General features: G+C 42.0%; 1 protein-coding gene across 3 annotated transcripts in view; it reads right to left on the bottom strand.

Moving 5' to 3' along the window:
* Positions 1-550: 550 nt before the first annotated feature.
* Positions 551-18712, bottom strand: part of wwp1 (WW domain containing E3 ubiquitin protein ligase 1) — a 31765-nt gene continuing 13603 nt past the window's right edge. For 2 of the 3 annotated variants that reach the window (XM_080489147.1, XM_080489149.1), the window contains 19 exons: positions 18614-18686; positions 15554-15735; positions 14091-14556; positions 13865-13960; positions 12901-13075; positions 11495-11549; positions 10808-10892; positions 8302-8430; positions 6564-6636; positions 6378-6449; positions 6137-6225; positions 5838-5997; positions 4880-5013; positions 3586-3726; positions 3372-3492; positions 2268-2372; positions 1950-2046; positions 1779-1851; positions 551-1083 (listed from right to left, as the gene is read on the bottom strand). In XM_080489147.1, the coding sequence (XP_080345273.1) occupies positions 984-1083; positions 1779-1851; positions 1950-2046; positions 2268-2372; positions 3372-3492; positions 3586-3726; positions 4880-5013; positions 5838-5997; positions 6137-6225; positions 6378-6449; positions 6564-6636; positions 8302-8430; positions 10808-10892; positions 11495-11549; positions 12901-13075; positions 13865-13960; positions 14091-14556; positions 15554-15735; positions 18614-18686 (2426 nt within the window). In that variant the 3' untranslated portion in view covers positions 551-983. The remainder of the gene's footprint in view (positions 1084-1778; positions 1852-1949; positions 2047-2267; positions 2373-3371; positions 3493-3585; positions 3727-4879; positions 5014-5837; positions 5998-6136; positions 6226-6377; positions 6450-6563; positions 6637-8301; positions 8431-10807; positions 10893-11494; positions 11550-12900; positions 13076-13864; positions 13961-14090; positions 14557-15553; positions 15736-18613; positions 18687-18712) is intronic. The other variant, XM_080489148.1, reaches the window with a different exon arrangement.

Here is an 18712-nt window from a genome sequence, read left to right as displayed (position 1 = left end):
GTGTGTGGGGGGGGGGGGGTATTATGACCACTTTCCTCTCAGCTCCAGGGTTCAATCTGATCTCCTGGTGAGACTTTATCACAACGTAAAGGCCAAATATGTAACATTCATGGTATAATTTGGTGTGTGAGTGAGTGTTGGGTCTGTCTGTGAACCACAGTGGCTTCATAAGACTGGACGTTAAGAGAAATTCAGCCAAGCACAGACGACTGTTTGTTTTTCAACCTGGACATGTTGTGAGTGTTTTGTTTGCCAGCTGCAGCCCTTCTCTCTCTTGTTGCTTCAGTGTGCCAGCAGGATCATGTCCTCTGGCATTAAGTGTCCACCGTCGCCACATAAACTCACGCAGTCTTCATCCTTTGGAACATTTTGAATCACTAAAAGTCCACACACAGCTTTTGATGTCCTTGCTTGTCTCCAGAGTCTTTTACAAAATTGAGTTCCACTGATGTTTTTTTTTTTTGTCCGGGTTTGATTGAGCAGTCTTCATAGGCAGCATGCAAACAAACTGGGGGGGGGGGGGGGGGGGGGTGACTATTTCAGGCACCAGACCCCCAAAACTGTCTTTTTAAAACTCTATAGAACTAGAGCTTTAAAAAGAAGCTCACACTTCTACTATAAAATCTTCTCAGAAACACAAGCAGTCTCTTTTAAAAAGCCAGCCTGCAGAGGGGAGGAAATAAGAAAAATAATGACTTCTGTATTAAAACAGAGGAGCTAATTGCTGAAATGTTTGCATATTTCATGAAAGGGGGGTTATATGATATATTTGGGCTTGGGGGGGGAGAATTGCGGCAAAAACGATGCTGCAAATGAGGATTTGGTTTAAAATGACTTAATAGCTTATATACATTGGTGGTTATCTTGTGCAATTTTTTTTTTTTTTTTTTTTTTTTTTTTTTTTTTAAACTTAGTTTGTTTTTCTTGGCTGAATAAACAGCGCTTGGGGGGGGGGGGGGGGGGTACGAGAGGACTCCTCTTGATTATTCTTGGCCAAATCCTTCGGTTTCCTCGATGGCAAAGAGGAGCTTCTCTTTCAGCTGTTCGAAGCTTTTGTACGGAGGCAAGTCCAAACGATTAAAACTGAAAGATACAAACAGGAAGAGAGGAGGTGTCAGCGTGACAACCCTGAAACTCACAGCAGCAGATTGTCTGCAAACAAAGCACCAGTACTACTTTTTACACACCAAGTCCAGTTACAATTACAATTTGGCTTCTTGTTCAAGTTGTTTGCCCTGCAACTGCGAACAACTACCACTTTTTTATTAGTTGTACATCAAACAAAGAGTACACAACATTCAGGTTAAATTCAAAATGAAACCGCAGTTTGTTTGTGTTGCAATAAAGTCCGAAGTGAATTTTCCGGTTCAGGCACATGTACCAAAACACTGTTTCGGTCTCCCAGGCTGTCTGAGTCGAGACAGAACACACACACATCGCCAGCTAACAAACTGTGGACGGAAAAGTTAAGACCACTGTGATATTAATGCTTTCTGAGTAAATAATAAATGCAATTTTCTTGTAACTTCGCCCTGAATGCAGTACAGCCCACCATGCAAATCATCAATAGTCTGCAGCACATACAAACACTGATGGGCCTCCTGACGAGGAGAGTGTGCACTTGAGGTGCTAAAGAGATACGCATGTTTTTCACAGGCATTTATGTCAGCGTCAGCGTTGATGTCAACAGTTTCTGTCCTGTTAACTGCTCTATTCAGCTCTATTCAGAAGTTTACACTTTGAAAGAGTGCCTGTGTGTGTAGGTAATGATCACTCACCACGTGTGGCTCCGAGGAAGCCACGTGTCCTTCCCAACCTTCTCGATGCAGAACTTCTGGGGCCCGTTACTTCCTGCAACGCAAAGCAAGGCGGCGATGAGGAGTCTAATAAAAGAGCCGCTTGTTGAGGGTTTAAAAACGTGTTACTCTCCGTGTGTTTGTGCCACTGACCCATGAGTTCAGCGAAGCCGCCCAGGGGAAGCCGGCAGGTTCCGGTGACAAACTGCATGAGCCGTAGTCTCACTTCGTTGTCTACTTCCTTCACCAGCTGTACAGGAGGGAGTGACAAGAGACAAACTGCTCTTCAGCTGCCATCATCATCATCATCATCATCATCATCAGAGCTCACAGACACAAAATCAAATGCCACATGGCTTGACCATGACCCATGTGAAGTTGTGTCATTTAAGAGAAAGTGTGCAGGAAATAAATGCAAGTCAACACAAAAGGAAGTAGAAACATGACGTCTGTGTTTGTGTGGGACCGCACCTGCCAGAACCAGATGATCTGCTTGCTGTTCCTGGTGTAGTGGCGGTATACGGTGTTCCGCTGCCAGTCCTGCAGGTCGACCTCCTGCATGCCGCACAGCATCACCTGCAAAACGCACACACACATACGGTACACACAAGCACTCGTCAATGAAAGCAACACTGAGTACAGATGAAATTGGAGCTTGATGTGATCCGTGAAATGCCGATGTAAAAAGTCTTAGATGAATAGATTCTGGGCAAGTTTTTATGTTTTCTTTCTACCTTTTTTTTCAGCTCCTGTTTTCTTGTCTCCTCTTCAATGATTTACATGCTCAAAATAACTAACTAATTAACTAAATAAACTAACCCCTGGGAAATGCCTTTATCAGCGTTTACCCATCCTGTAACGGGAATGCGGTGGACATAAGGACATTGAGAGCTTAAAAGAGGTCAAAGGTCACCTGTCCACTGTAGGAATCCAACTCCGGATGCCAAGACTTTTTCTCTAACCTCTAGGCCACTACTGCCATTTCAGAAATACATCAAATCAGGCCCCTTTTTCACGACAACGAAGCTCTGAGCCACTGAAAATGCAACTTTTTGAACACTGCTCCTAAAGTGGAACCTTTTGAAAATGCTCAGACTCTTTCTCCTTGGAAACGGGGGGGGGGGGGGGGGGGGGTAAACTTCTCTGAAATGCTGCTACTACGCAAGTGCACCACAGCTGTGGGAAAATAGTTCTACACATGTGTGACGAGACGGGACAATAACAATGTTTTCCTTCAGAGTGTCATGACTTCCAGTCCATATTCTCCTGTGTCTTGATGGTCTTGTAGTTGACAGTCACCTGGAATAGATCTCCAACGTCCGTGTACTGGACATTGTTCATATTTATAGTGTATTGTTCCCTGTGCACATGGTCTCATTACAAAAACAAACACCACCGACTGGTGACCCAACAGGAGAACTACATCTTTTTCATCGTTTCTGTATAAACAGACATTTCGTTCAGAGAAAGTTCTGAAAACAAACGCATAATCGATGAGTTGTCACTTCAAACACTGTCGTGTGAATGGAGCCTGTTTAATATTAGAAATGATCATTGGTTTGAGGTTCCTCTCACCTCCAGCTCCTTTTCATCGAAGTATTGCAGCCACTGAAGAGGAACCACCTCATTGAAGCCGTCCAGGAAAGCTTTGGTCTGACCCTCCACCCCGCGGGAGAACCTCCATTCTGCCATCAGACTGTACAGAGGACAGCAAAACCAGGCAAACGTCACTTCAACTTGTCAGGTTCGATACTGCTGCGGTCACGGTGAACCAGAGGTTGATAATAACCTGATGTACTCCTCCTTGTTCTCCTCAGTGACCAGGACATCGGCGCCGTCGGGTTTGAGGTCATGAGACGTGATCTTGCCCAAGATCTCCATGTCTACTGAGAAGTACATCTCCAGACCACATTCCTCAATGTTATTGTCCCTGCAGAAACATGAGACTCTGTTACCGTCACGGCAAACTCAAGTGTAAACAGTTCACAGTTTCAAAGACAAAGGAAAATAAATATTTTTTATCATCCTATTAATGTGCAGCTTTTTATCTCCAGGGGGGTTAGACAGTAATTGCCCTCGTCTCGGTTTATCGTGTTCTTGCATAGTGACATGTCTGCAATCAACAGCTCTACTCCTTTTCAGCATCTATGGTTTGCTTTCCCCTCGGGGACATTTTCGGAGGCCGCCTTGCATATGCAGGCTTTCATCTTTCCATACCATTCAACATACAACATTCCCATCATTTCTCAATCTCACTTTTAGTCAGTATTTAGACTCCAGGTAAGAATTTTCATGTCTTTTTTTTTTGGTGATATGGCGACACCTTTTGATAAACTGACCTAAAACAACAGATGAAAAACGGTTGGGCTCACAGACTCATTTACTGGTTTGTTAGTGTTTTTTCTGAACTTTTCGCCTGCTATACTGTGCCAGGACAATAATATCAAAGTATTTCTAATCATTTTCAGGATGACTTTACTAAATAATCCAACATAAAATCCCACAGTAGTAATAATTAAGTTTTGTAACGTGACCTCATCAATGCAACTTGCACTGAAGATTTGGTTCCACAATCACATCAATAAAAAACCAAAATCCTTAAAGTCATGTACGAAGTTGTGGGAGTAGTTATGGTAAAGTGTATATTGAATTCTGAAAATGATTTTCCAAGCATACTATAAAACCCAACACGGGACACTCCAACTTGCTGGAGGGAGAATGCAAGGCTGTCACTTATTCACAAAGATACATTTATCGAATTCCTTTCCGTAATCCAAGTAGGGTTAAGTCTAGTTGTGAGACATGGTATGCTCTGAACCCAATAAAGCAAACAAGAATGCACAAGTGGCTCCAGTGCAACTCAAATGTACTGTAAAAAGCACATTGATGGTTTAAAGAGACACCCATCCTTTCAGGCATCTGAGCTCCCTCTTGTCAGTTGAGTTACCTAATACTGGCCGGGTTGTATCTTTTACGAGTACTACGACACGGCCCTATCGATCTGTTCATTTACTCACAATAACGTGTCCAGTCGACAGATGCATACCAGTAGTGCAGATGAACATAGTTGTTAAACAGATTACCTGATCCAGATGAGCGAGTTGTAGAACTCGGGGTCGATGGACTCCAGGTCTTTGAGGATTAGCTTCTTGTTCAGCATGCGCTTGTAGAAAGGCAGAGAGAAGCCTGTGTCGATGAACTTTCCGTGGAAAAGTGCCTGCAGAGACAACGAAGAGATGTTATGTGATGAAACCGTGGAGACTGTCAAAGTGAAATTGCGTATCTTCACTCATTGCCCAATTGCCCAAAGTGATTTTGTTTAAAAAAAAACAACCAAAACAAACATAAATAACTGAATAAATATAGAATTATTATTATTTCTAAATAATTATTGGTTAAATGACTGAAGTCACACTCCTGACATAATTTGTTAAAGTAGGGGCATTAAAAAGTATTCAAAGGATTGGTCACGACAAAATAAATAAAATCACTTGAGTCAATAAATGACCATTAGTTCAGGAAGATGTTGATATACATCTTAAGAATCTCAAGCACACACTCACACATCTGTATAATTGAGTATATCCACGCCGGTGGATGAGGTTAAAAAAAAGAAGTTATTTGAGCTTTTTTTGGGTTTCACTACAAAAAACACTTCATTTTCTCATTTGATGAATTGGCTGTCAGAAGTGCTCCTTTCATTGTTGATAGAGATCAGTAAATGTCAAATACCTGCCAAACACCGCACCAAGAGCAAGTGTGGGTCTGGGCAGTAAATTTTATCAAGTAATAAGAGTGTGACTCTGCTGATAAGGTTTAACTGCAAATTACCGATTAGTGATATTGGTCTGTATAAATATTAATAGACTCACTTCATGATATATTTCTTTTTAATCAGGTGCAGCACTGTGAAAAGCCTCTTTTTGCACACTGTGATGCATAATGACTTTGGATTGATGATGTTGTTATGCAACACATCTGTCTCTCAGTATTTATTGTGATTATGACAGCTTGCTTGTGTGGGCAGCAGGTGGAACGTGCCATTGCGATGAAGCGGCCGATGAAGCAGAAGTAGGAGAGGTGATCCGGGTTGATGGCGGAGGCTGGGTTGATCTGCAGGCAGTAGTTGCTCTTGCCGGCGTACTCAAACAGACAGTACATGGGGTTCAGCACTTCATGGGACAACAAGAAGAACCACTCTCTGCAAAGTGGAAATAAAGCGCGGGGGGGGGGGGGGGGATTGTTTGAAAGACACATTAGAAACTGAACAAGCTGGTGATTAATCACCGTTTTCCACTAGAAGCGTTAATATTTATTGACATTCACAATTGATTTATTACCTGGCTAAACCACCATAGTCTAGACCTTCCTCGCCTCTGAAGATGACATATAGTCTCCTCCTCAAGTCGTAAGGCTTCAGGGCCATAATCTGAAAGATGCACACAGAATCACCTCAAACTCATGTGACACAGTTATAAATACACAGCAGGGGAAAACTCTGAATCCACCATGCATGTAGAAGTGCATAAATATTCATGCTGTGAATGTCAGTGGAAGATGGTGGTGGTGGGGCCTTCTCACCTGCTGAAAAGAGTCTTCAAACAGCGTCTGTCTGGAGACGGTAATCTTCACATGGCTAGGGAGAGCATTAGACTGTGGAAACACAAGACACAGCATTAATCATTTGGAGAAATATCAAGACACGTGGAAGTGTGTGTGCATATGAGCGAGAGCGAGAGAGCAGTATAAGGAAAAACAACAACATACCTGGCACAAGTAGCGGAAATGGGCAAGCTTCCATCTAAAGCTGCGCTCGTATGCAATCTGTGGGCCTTTGGTGCTGAAACACACAAACATCATCGAGGTGAAACTGCAGCAGGAACAAGATGACAGATGCAATAAAGAAGGAGCTTTTTCGTGCGTGGCGTAAAAAGTTACAATGGACCTCAAACATAAAAAACATGAAAGTCTGGACGAACTCTTTCAGCAACAGTGGAAGAGGCTGCAGCGTTTAGGCAGGTCCAGAACATGCTTGTATAACTTTTAGGCCTTTGGCAGGGTTGCACAATATTAATTTACAACTTTGTTAATGTTGATGATGTGACTTGTGGAATCATGAGTCTGACATCTGGGGCCAACAAGAATCTAAGATTATGTTAAACTTCAAGGGTTGCTATTTTGATGCCATAAAAATAATAGTAATAAAAAAAAAAACATCCAGCTTGTATCACACATCGATGCATGACAGGCTCAAAATGTAAGGATACTTGAAGCAATGCATTCCTGCACAACCCCTCTTAAAGTAGTGCAGATTTAAACCAGATACAGTTGATTAAAGTCAGATATAAACATTATCCTTTATAGGTCTGGGGTCTTTTCAAACATACGCTTGTTTCCATGTGGTTATCTGGAAACATTTATTTCGTTCCAAAGAAAAATATTAAATCTCTTGAGAAACCTGAAGTGAAATACTACTGTGAAAGTAAATACTATTTCATCAATCCTAATAAAATAAAGTTACAGATCTTTATCTTGCAGGTACACTACAGTTTTTCTTTACCGTGTTTCCATGAAAATTCACACTTATTTACCACACGAGTTGTAAAATGAATAAAAATTTTGTCAAGACATTGACAAGGTTAGAAATGATGATCAAGCTGCTCCCACCACAGCTCAATGGGGTTTAGATCTGGTGACTGCGCTGGCCTCTCCATTACAGATGGAATACCAGATGCCTGCTTCTTCTCTAAATACTTCTTCACAATTTGGAGGTGTGCTTTGGGTCATTGTCCTGTTGGAGGATGAAATTGGCTCCAATCAAGCGCTGACCACAGGGTATGGCATGGCGTTGGAAAATGGAGAGATTGCCTTCTTCATTCAAAATCCCTTTTCCCCTGAACAAATCTCCCACCTTACCAGCACCAAAGCAACCCCCGACCATCACGTTACTCCACCTTGCTTGACAGATGGCGTCAGGCACTCTTCCAGCATCTTTTCAGTTGTTCTGCGTCTCACAAATGTTCTTCTGTGTGATCCAAACACCTCAAACTTTGATTCGTCCGTCCATAGCACTTTTTTCCAATCTTCCTCTGTCCAATGTCTGTGTTCTTTTGCCCATATTAATCTTTTATTGGCCAGTCTCAGACATGGCTTTTTCTTTGCCACTCTGCCCTGAAGGCCAGCATCCCGGAGTCGCCTCTTCACTGTAGATGTTGACACTGGCGTTTTGCGGGTACTATTTAATGAAGCTGCCAGTTGAGGACCTGTGAGGCGTCTATTTCTCAAACTAGAGACTCTAATGTACTTCTCTTCTTGCTCAGTTGTGCAGCGGGGCCTCCCACTTCTCTTTCTACCCTGGCTAGAGCCTGTTTGTGCTGTTCTCTGAGGAGAGTAGGACACACCCTTGGAGGAAATCTTCAGTTTCTTGGCAATTTCTCGCATGGAATAGCCTTCCATGTAGAGTAGGAGACATAAACAGGTAAATTATTCTGCAATGTGTTCTTACACAGAGGACTTTCCAGTGCGTGGGTCACTGAAAGTGGTGGTTCGTGTGTTGTGATCCACAAAGTAACGAACCCCTTCTCTCGTGTACCGGATCTCCCAGCCTTCAGGCAGAGGATCCTCGTTCTGTAGCCTGCAGGCGCACAGACAAAACCAGTCACATACAGAAACGGTGTTACCTGAGAAGTGCATGCAAGAGTGACATTAAATCATAGAATGACTGGGATCATTGAGCAGCATCCAGTTGCCAAGTCGTCAAACCACTCATCCACATATAGCCGCGCTATGCAACCCACAGCCCAAACCAGCTAACACAATGTTAATAACTAAATCGTGCATGAAAAATCAAATGTTTTCAGATCGGCCTGGTTGTCATCAGCTGTGTTTGCTTTTTTTTTTTAATCGATTTGTTTGAATACTTTTTTCGATGGACAGATCAGATGTTCCCATTTAGATGAAAACTCAATAAAGTGAGCCGATTGATGTGTGGGTTTATAGGCACCAAACACGTCATCAGATTCAGGTAATAGGCAGATCCCATAATGCTTTGCACTGTGACGTTGGCAGTTTATGACGTGCGCATGAAAGACATCCAGCTTCGCCAATACTGAAGCTCGATTTGTTAGCAAGACAAATCAAGGTCGTTTTGCCACCGTTTTTCGACATCATCATGTGGGACGGACCACGTGGTGACAGACGTGCAAACAAAGCTCCAACCGCGTGAAACAATCCATTTACGATTTGATCTGATCATGAACAGGGCTACAACACCTCCGCCAATCCCATTGTAATATCAACGGGATAGGGCCAATCTAATCAGACGGAAGTGTTTACAAGACACAATTTCAATCTGATTATATCTTTGACTGGCCTGCACACATGTAGGTTGTAATATTTACTATCTTGCTGCTTGTAAATAAGGATAGTATCAAGAAGTTATCAGGAGCAAAAGATTAAAAAAAGGAAGTGATTTATTTATGACCTGGTTCTTTATAATTGTTGGCATGAGAGACACCTCCACTTAGGGTTACACAGCCAAGGTTTATCATCAAATCGGAAACGTTTTACTCAGACTGGTATTTACTGAATGCCCAAAACATGCCTACCAATAATCATGAGAATAGGTGCAATATACAAGTTGAAGTAGGTTTCTTGGTATATAGACCACAGTTGAACTAAATCTGCTCACACTTTAGTCAGGCAAATTTAACATTGGATCAAGCGATGTAAACAAAACACATGTTGAACAGCTGGTAGAAGTATATTCTGCAACACTCTCACAACAATATGTTCATGCTTCAACTTATTATAGGTAATATACACTGACAAAACATTATTCCTTAAAGTCTCAGCTGAGAAGTGATACAGTGATCTGTAAATATCGTACTTTCAGGTTGACTGTTTCTGTACATGCACATCCTACATAATATCTTAAAATTTTCTAATAGCACTCATTTATATAGCAATATGGCTATATGATAGCATAGATTGAGCTACAGTGGAGGAAATAATTATTTGATCCCTCACTAATTTTGTGCAGGTAGGTTTCTTCTAACAATGAGAGGTAGAATATCAAAAGGAACATTCAGAAAACCACATTATATAAAAGATATCAATTGATTTGCATTTTATTGAGTGAAAAAAGTATTTGATCCCCTGGCAAAACATGGCTTAGTACCTGGTGGCAAAACCCTTGTTGGCAAGCACAGGGGCCAGACGTTTCTTGTAGTTGATTACCAGGTATTTGCATTTATCAAGAGGAATCTTGGTCCACTCTTCTCTGCAAATCATCTACCTGATGTCCTTAGAGAGCTCTTTGGTCTTGCCCATGGTGGAGAGGTTGGAGTCTGATTGATTGCATGGACAGGTGTCTTTTATACAGGTGGCTGATTGACACAGGAGTCTTTGCTGCAGGTAAGATGTTTTTTTTCAGTGTGTCTAAGGAGTAGGAGTATTTAACCAGTCTGTGGGAGCCAGAATTGTTAATGGTTGCCAGGGGATCAAATACTTATTTCACTTGATAAAATGCAAATCAATTTATATCTTTTATATAATGTGGTTTTCTGAATTATCTTTTTGATATTCTGTCTCTCATTGTTAAAAGGAACCTACCTTTAAAATTATAGACCGTTCACTTCTATGTCAGTGTGCAAACTAACAAAACTAGTGAGGGATCAAATAATTATTTCCTCCACTGTATTAGTTTATAAACAGAGTGGAACTATACAATTTTTTTCATGACTCATTAAATACAAAAAGAAAAATAGACAACATGCAATATATAGTTGATAAACACTCTTGGTAAGACAGAGATAATTTAAAGTTCGGATTGTCGAAATCTGTTCCAGTACATCAGTCAAATCACCATGAAGCAGAAAAAAAATTGCACACTGCACTTACAAACCTCAACTTTAAATCAGTTTTTCTCGTTTAAAAAATTGAACGACATTACAGTTGTCGTGCAGGTGATATGTTAGGAGTGTGGCGTGTGCTTTGTGGCGTGTGCTCACCCTTGGGTTCGGGGGTCTTCCCATTGTGTTGTCTTGGTGTTATGGTTGACAAAATACACTCTGTCGTTTGAGTCCACACGTCTCTCTGAACGGGATAAAAAGGAAGACAATGTGTTGCTCAGAATGGGCGCTCCACACGCCAAAATGTCAATAGTTCTAATTAATGCTGTAAACACAGATGTATTCAACAGGCTGTCAATCTCTGGTTTACTGAATAACTAGAAGGAACAAAAGAGGGATGAGGCTGAGACGAGAGACTACAAACTCAAGGAAACAACTTGTAAATCAGGAATAATTTAGATTTCACACAGTACTTGAAACTAGATCCAGGGTGTAATACTGAGAAAAATGTGTTGATTCTTCTGATATAAGAATCAAAATGGTTTACGTTTTACAGACTTTGTCATGAAACATAATATGGCAGTTAAAGTACCACAACCATCCATCCATCCATTTTCTCCCGCTTAATGGTTTCCGGGTAGCGGGGGTGGCAGTCTGAGCACTGTCACCCAGATCACATTGTACCGATTAAGAACTTTTCCTGCGGGTGGTGAGTCCACGGTAAGGTGGCGCCCAGCGTGGGACATGAACCCAGTTTGCGAGTCTCATGCTCTACCAACTGAGCTAGCCAGTACTACAACCAATTCTACACAGGAAAAGGTTTCAGGAGAAACAATGAGAACTCACCCCAACCAGGAGGTAGCGGGCCAAGAGGATCATTCTCAGCAGACATCATGGATGCCTGAAAACATCGAACACACAGAGCACGTGGAACACAAGGAACACGGGGGGCATACGGAACACACGGAACAGGTGGGGCATGGGGAACACGGGGATCAAGTGGAGCATGGGGAACACGTGGAGCAGTAGGAACAGGTGGAGCATGGGGAACACGGGGAACAGGTGGAGCAGTAGGGGTACAGGGAACAGGAGGAATACAGGGAACAGATGGAGCAGGAGGAATACGGGGAACAGATGGAGCAGTAGGAACACGGGGAACAGGTGAAGCACGGAGAGCACATGAACCACAAGGAACACACAGAACACGGGGAACAGGTAGAGCACGGGGAACACACGGACCACGAGGAAGCCGGGGAACACGTCGAACACACACATAGACACCCATGTTGAAAACTCCTGGAGGATACCAGGCTGGAGCAGGAAAATATTCCACGACAAAAAACATCATTAGTCCAAATGAACCCAAAAAGAGAATTATAGGTTAAACTGGGACGGTGAAAGAGTGATGAGGTGTTGCTGGCAGAAGGACTGTGGCTGTTTACTGCCCAGTGGTGTGGCTTTTAACTTTCCTTATAAGCTAATCATCATCAGTGAAGATGAGATCACGACTCAGACCCAACGACCCTCACAATGAGGAGAGGGGGGGGGGGGGGGGAGACATGTTCAGCTCTGGTTCGACCTTTGAGCCGAGTGGGATGAGCTAGATATGAAACAATGAGCATTACTAGACAAAATCATCCTTCAAACAAACAAAGGAACCAAAGAACGACTTCGGCAGCAGAGTCTGAGGTGTCGAGGCTTATCATGAAGACAGTAGGAAGCTCACACTCAATAACCTGGAGAGAAACTAAACTGAATTTGAGCTTGTCTTAATGCAACACGTAAATAACATGACGTCATTTTAAACGGATGCTTTGTAACTAATGAATTCACAGTATTTTATGGATTATCTCGTTGTGACTAATGTTAAAGCTCCTTTTATCAGGCTGACTGTGGTCGTACAACTGTGACAGCTGCAGTCTGTGAATCCCTCTCACGGTACAACATAAGACCACAGATTTAAAAAAAAAAAACCTGATTAAAGACACTGATTGCTTATATTTTGTCCGAGATGAATATATTCATTCAATCAATAATTTCTGCTGTTACTGATGTCAAAGCTAAACTGTTGCAATTACATTGCAGAGTGATAAAAATGCAGATTCAGATTTCAAAGACACTCAGCAAATATATAAGAAATAGACCTTTCAAAATGACTGTAAATAAACAATGAGAACAATTGTAAAGAATGTAATTCTTAGGAATACGGACAAATAGAAAAGTGCAATACGGTGTGGTGAGGGTTTTCTTACAGAGTAGAGGTATCTCTGGTTAAACTGGTGCATAGCTCCCTGCAGCTGGCTGCGTTGGCTCTGCCACTGCTCAAAGTTGCGCACTGACTCCATGGTGGGACGCTGCCATGTGGTTGTACGGGTGTTGTGATCCACATAATAGATCCGGCCTCGATCATCCACTCGACGTTCCCAACTGGCAGGAAGAGCAAAGAAAACGGGGATGGGTAAGACAAACATTTTTGGTACAGCTGCCTGAAATAATGCTCTAGAGAATATTTCATTAAAAAGCAGAACTTTACAACTGAAGGCATCAGTTGAAGTTAATTGTGCACAAAACCCTGAAATAAGCAGGGAAACAATGACTTTGTTTGATCATACTTCAGCACAGATGAGTTTTTTCCAACATGGCCTTCAACACTAAACGAACTGATCGCAACTGAACTTCAAATATTGCATGGTTTGAAATTATCTAAGGCAGGGGTGTCAAACACATTTTAGTTCCGGGGCCACAGACATATTGTAGTTAAAGCCGTGTTTGTTTTTTTGTTGCAAGGTTTCTGCAGTCTTGCCCACTAACGCTATTTTCCGAGCAATATGGCTGCTCAGTTTTACAACAATAAAGAAAACATTCAAATATACATTACCATGTATCTAGTTACATTTGGTTTAAAATTAGTAGTATAGTAACATCATCCTTGGTCTAAAAGGACTATAGACTCAAACCATGCATATAAATTGCCGCCCCAATCCTATCAGAGAAGTACGGGATCCTCTCTTTATGAAGTTCAGGTGCTCAGAGATCTTCTTATTAGATCACATACCTTCATATCATAATCTACCGAACTAGTATCACAAGTGAGTAATATAAACTGAGAGAGTAACACTCATCATGATTCAACCGAATAGATGACCCCGCTAAAGTTACAGCTTCGAGCTAAAGGGGAACGAGAGACATGAGAACATGTGAAGAAGAGTTTGTCACCCTGGTGGCAGTGGCTGTGGTCTTTCCCATGTAGTCGTCCTGGTGTTGTGGTCTACGTAGTACGTTCTCCCATGTGGATCTTTTCTTTGCTCCCACCTTCACAATGGACAAGATATAGAGAAAAAGGTTCATGCCACAATTACACGAGTGTAATGAAAAACATTTTAATATCTGTTTCTTGTAACAAACACATTGAAGTTATACAGTGAGGAGATACCAGTTTTACCCTGGTGGTAGAGGATCTGAGGCGCCAGCATTAGGAGCCTGCTGCCTGGGCTTAGCTCCGTCTGTAGTTACAGTTGTACTGCTGCTACTGCCGCTTCCACCTCCAGCTCCTGGAGCGTTCCCTTCTCCCGGCGCTGGGGAGGAAGTGGTTGATGATGAGGCTGTTGTATTGGTGGTGGTGGGAGCCCCCTGGGTTGGAGAGGAGAATGTGGTGGAAGAAGGAGCAGCAGCAGCAGCAGTAGTAGTAGCAGAAGCAGCGGTTGTGCTCTCAGCAGGTTTAGCAGTTGAAGAGGAAGCTGGGGAAGGGCTGGAAGTTGACGGGGGTTGAGATATGCTGTTGGGTACGACGTTGGGGTCTGGCGGGGCATCAGCTTGAGTGCAGTCCTCATGGGTAACTGCAGAGGGCAGTACATCTCTTCTGGAAGCAGACGACTGCCCGAGCGTCGTGTCACAGGACTCCCCATTGACTGCAGGCAAGTCAGAATGAGGCAATAATGCAGTTTATTCAAATGACTTGATGCCAGCAATGTAGACCAGTAGACTAAATATCAGCGTAAGTGTACATGCATCAACATGTAGCTACTGGTCTATTTACAATAATCAATAATCTCTGTGAATGCAAGTATATCCACAAAGACAAGTGAATTAAAGGTTCAGAGGGGGATGCAAGATTTAATAAATAAAATCAAATTTCCAGACAACACAGGAAATTGTGGCTTGTTCTTCAAGCAAAAATAAGTCTAAAAACCTCTGTAATTGTTTGTTTCTGGGAGCTCTAAGTGAGGGGGCTTTGTTGAGAAATCCAAGAATGTTTGTTTTATTTAGAAGAAAAAAAGTAGTAAATCAGTATATTATGATACTAAGCTATCCGAGCAGTCATGTGTCCAAGTATTTTTCACCCAACACCATAGAAACACAAAGCTGAGGTTGTAACAGTAACATGCAGTCACCCAAACAAGCAACTTCTACCCAGAGGCACCATATTCTAATTCTTATTGTGGGAGTAAAGACACCTTTTTATTCATACAAACCCACAGTGTTGGTTCTTATTTGATCATTGTGGGATTTTCTTTAGCTATAAGTAATTTATTCTGGTGAAGAATTAATATTCCTTCATCATCCTCAGCTCAAATGGACTTTGTCCTCCACAGTGTGCTGCACTCTGCCCTCCTTTCCCTTCTGTCTATCTCTCCAGGGAGTTTGAGCAGAGGTGCTGACAGCAGCAGAGATTACAGGCTTCACTTAATAGGAATTAATCTACTCTTCACCACGACCACATGAAGCACGAAGAACATAAAGTAGCCTGAAACATCCCAGCCAGACCTAATGAACAGCAGTAACAAACCTGCACACAGATATGGAGAACTTTTATGTAGCTACATGTCAATAGAGCATTGATATCATATCACAATAATAAATGAAAATCAAAAAGATCAGAAACACCATGCAGGAATTGAAACGCACCTATTCTGCTCTCTGTATCGCTGTCTGAGGGTTGGTGGACTGGGGTGGAGGTTGGGGTGCTGTCTCCATTCACAACGTGACCGAGAGCAGGGCTGCAGGAGCTGGAAGGCACCTGACCGTCTGCGCCGCTGAAGGCTGAACAAGAACCCGATCTGGGGCCCAGGTCCGTACCATTCACTGTGCTTTAGGGAGAAAAACACAGAAGAGGAATTCAGCTATTTTTAGAATAGCCCGATGATGGCAGGAAGGCATCAGAATGTGTGCTGTGCACATAAGCGTCAGATAAAAGACTTTGACTTGTGACACTGGGACTATTGCTTTGTCAGGGTGAGAACAGGACGTAACAGTATGGTGATGTAATGAGCACAGCTGAAGAGGCTCTTTTGTATTCCGTCTTTGGCTCAAATCTGCCATCAGGTCAAGGCCTTCCTTAGGTGAGAGGCAAGTATCCAGTCTGCAGTAGGATCACTTTTTAAAGGCTCACAATTCAAAGGAATGTTTATTTTATTACACGACACTTAAACCACAAACCTCCTGGAAACCAGTCTGCAGATAACTGAAGAAATGCATGTGCTGTTTAAGGGCTGAAATCTGACAAGTGACACTCGTACTTTGTGGCAATAAATAAATCAGAAAAGAAGTCAGTCATCAGAATAATCGAGTTTTATAAAGTAGAGACAGGTCGTTGGCAGATCTTTTGTTTTTAGCAGAAAAATAAACAACAAACATTCAAAAATTCTTGATTTGCAGTTTTTCCATTATCAGATCAAATTGCAGAAGTGAACGGAAAGACAAACAACAGAGAAGATTTAATACAAGTATATTGCAGAACAAGACAATAATCTTTTACAAACAAAAAAAACTTTTTGGATTTAACCTCAAATAATCAGCAGAATAAGACAAAGCTGCAGTCCTCTCATCATCTCAAAGCCATTGATGGTGGCCATGTGATGTGCCACCAATATATACGCCAAAATCAGAAACTTTTCCAATTCCTGATGGTCCTTTTATTCTTGCAGTATATGCTTGCACCAAAAGAGGGTGTACTGAGTCAACAAAGAAGAAGCAGGCTGAAAAAGAATTTACAATAGATGGTGTAGCTACACTATTTGCGCACCAGCTCCGGTCTGGATTACTGAAGTAACATAGCAAGAAGAAAAGCCAACAGAGACTGAGAAAAAGCAGGAGTGAGTGAAATAGAAAACAGTGAGAAACAAAGTAATAGAGCGAGAACTGCCAAAGAAGACACAGGTGATGTAACAGTAACATGAATGAGTAGAGAACAGAGTAGACACAAGTGAGAAGGTTTCCCAAGCACTGCCTCAAAGCCAAATACCCAGTTATTCATCTGGTGTTTACCAATCTTTATATAATTCAAAACATTATTCGGACAAAGAGCAAAGCTAAGTTTGGTTTGCAAACAGCATTGTGGTGAATAGGTCAGGATTCAAAAATACACCCGGCAGCCGTAATATTACAATCACTGTGAAGCAAGTGTTCTATTATGTCACCAGTTAGTGAGTGGAATAATATCGGCAGCAACTGAATGTTTTGCCCCCAAAGTTGATAAGTTAGAAGCAGACAAAATAGGAAAGTGTGAAGACCTGAGCAAGTATGACGAGGACCAAACTGCAATGTCTAGGCAACTAGGTCAGAGTATCTGAGAATTTTCTGATCTGCAGTGCAGTCAGCATCTATCAAAAGTGGAAACTGAGGATTATTAATGTAGATGGGAAGTGAAGGCTGGCCTGTGTGGTCTGATCCAGTAGAAGAGCTTCTGTAGCTTATATCACTGCAGACGTTACTGCTGGTTCTGATAGACAGGTGTCAGAATACAAAGTGCATCGCAGATTGTTGTGGCTGCAGACTGCAGACCAGTCAGGGTTCCCATGTTAACCCTTCATCTGCTGGAAGTGCAAAGAACGGAGATACAGTATGGCCATCAGGACTGGACTACAGAGCATAGGAAGGTGGTCCAATGGTTTTCTCTGCCTCAGAAACGGCAACATTTGCCTCTATTTCTGTTAGTATAAAGTGACGTCATGTACTTCTATCTGCCAATGACAACTTGTCAACATCTGAAGGGAAAATTTCATTAAGTGTGGGATCGTTTGCCTCCGTCACCGGAACAGACAAGGAAATCTAATCAAACTAAAGCCACATCAGGTTATTTTGACATAATACTAAGTGTTTGTTTAGTTATCAATCACACCAATCTTTTAGGGGAGATATTTCTTTGTACTGCAGTACATCAATGACTTGGTACTGATAAATTATATTACACTTTCTATTCAGTCAGTCTATCAATTCTTTTTTGAAAAACATTTAGTTTTGTGTGTGAAGTTTGACTTTGTTTAAGCATTAAAACATGTACTGATCATCTTGATTTTATAAACTCGACTCCAGAAAACTGCAGGATTTCATCACTTAGGTAACACAAACTGGCCACCAATATCCTTCAGCTGGATTTAGTTTCCATCCATCTGAGTGCTTGTACATTTTTGGAACTCCCAGAGAGTTTGAACAGTCTTAAATACCCCTGTTTCTATCTTGCAGTCCTCTCAGTAACTGCAATGCAGAGGGAAGTCAGCCAAACCACCCTCCCCAGCAAAATCCCATCTGGTGCCATGAGTGGACATGCTTTTTTTGTGGTTTTCCCATAAAAATACAGCTTTAGTCTCCCTGTAGGGCACTTTTGGAGTTTGACAGATAAGACCAGAGGTGCTACAACTTAAATCAATAAAGAGACGGTCAGACCAGAGAAAATCCAAGACACAGACAGACAAGATACAGACCCCAAAGCTAGCACACCACAGTATATGAGCTTCAACAGTAATGTCAAATATGCCTTTGTGTATTCCCACACTGACTTACTGTACTGAGAGTGGGATAACACACTTATCGGTCTGTTAGCATACTTTCACTTGAGGATAAACATGCGCTTTGGTTTGAAACTGTAATCAGAACAAGGCCAACAACCATTTTAGGAAGAAACAAAAAAAGAAGTGGTCTCAGTCTTCCTCCTTCATGTGAAGTAGTTGTTTTGTTTGGTTTGCTTACCTGTTGGCAGCCCTTGAGGAAGAGGAAGATGAATCTCCATTTTCATGGATAGCGTCACCATTCTGCTGGACTTCTGGAAGAGACGTGAGAGAACAATGT

The sequence above is a fragment of the Lipophrys pholis genome, assembly GCF_963383615.2.
Source record: "Lipophrys pholis genome assembly, chromosome: 20".
In the NCBI taxonomy this organism is placed as follows: Eukaryota; Metazoa; Chordata; class Actinopteri; order Blenniiformes; family Blenniidae; genus Lipophrys; species Lipophrys pholis.
This window is presented reverse-complemented; position numbering and strand designations above follow the sequence as displayed.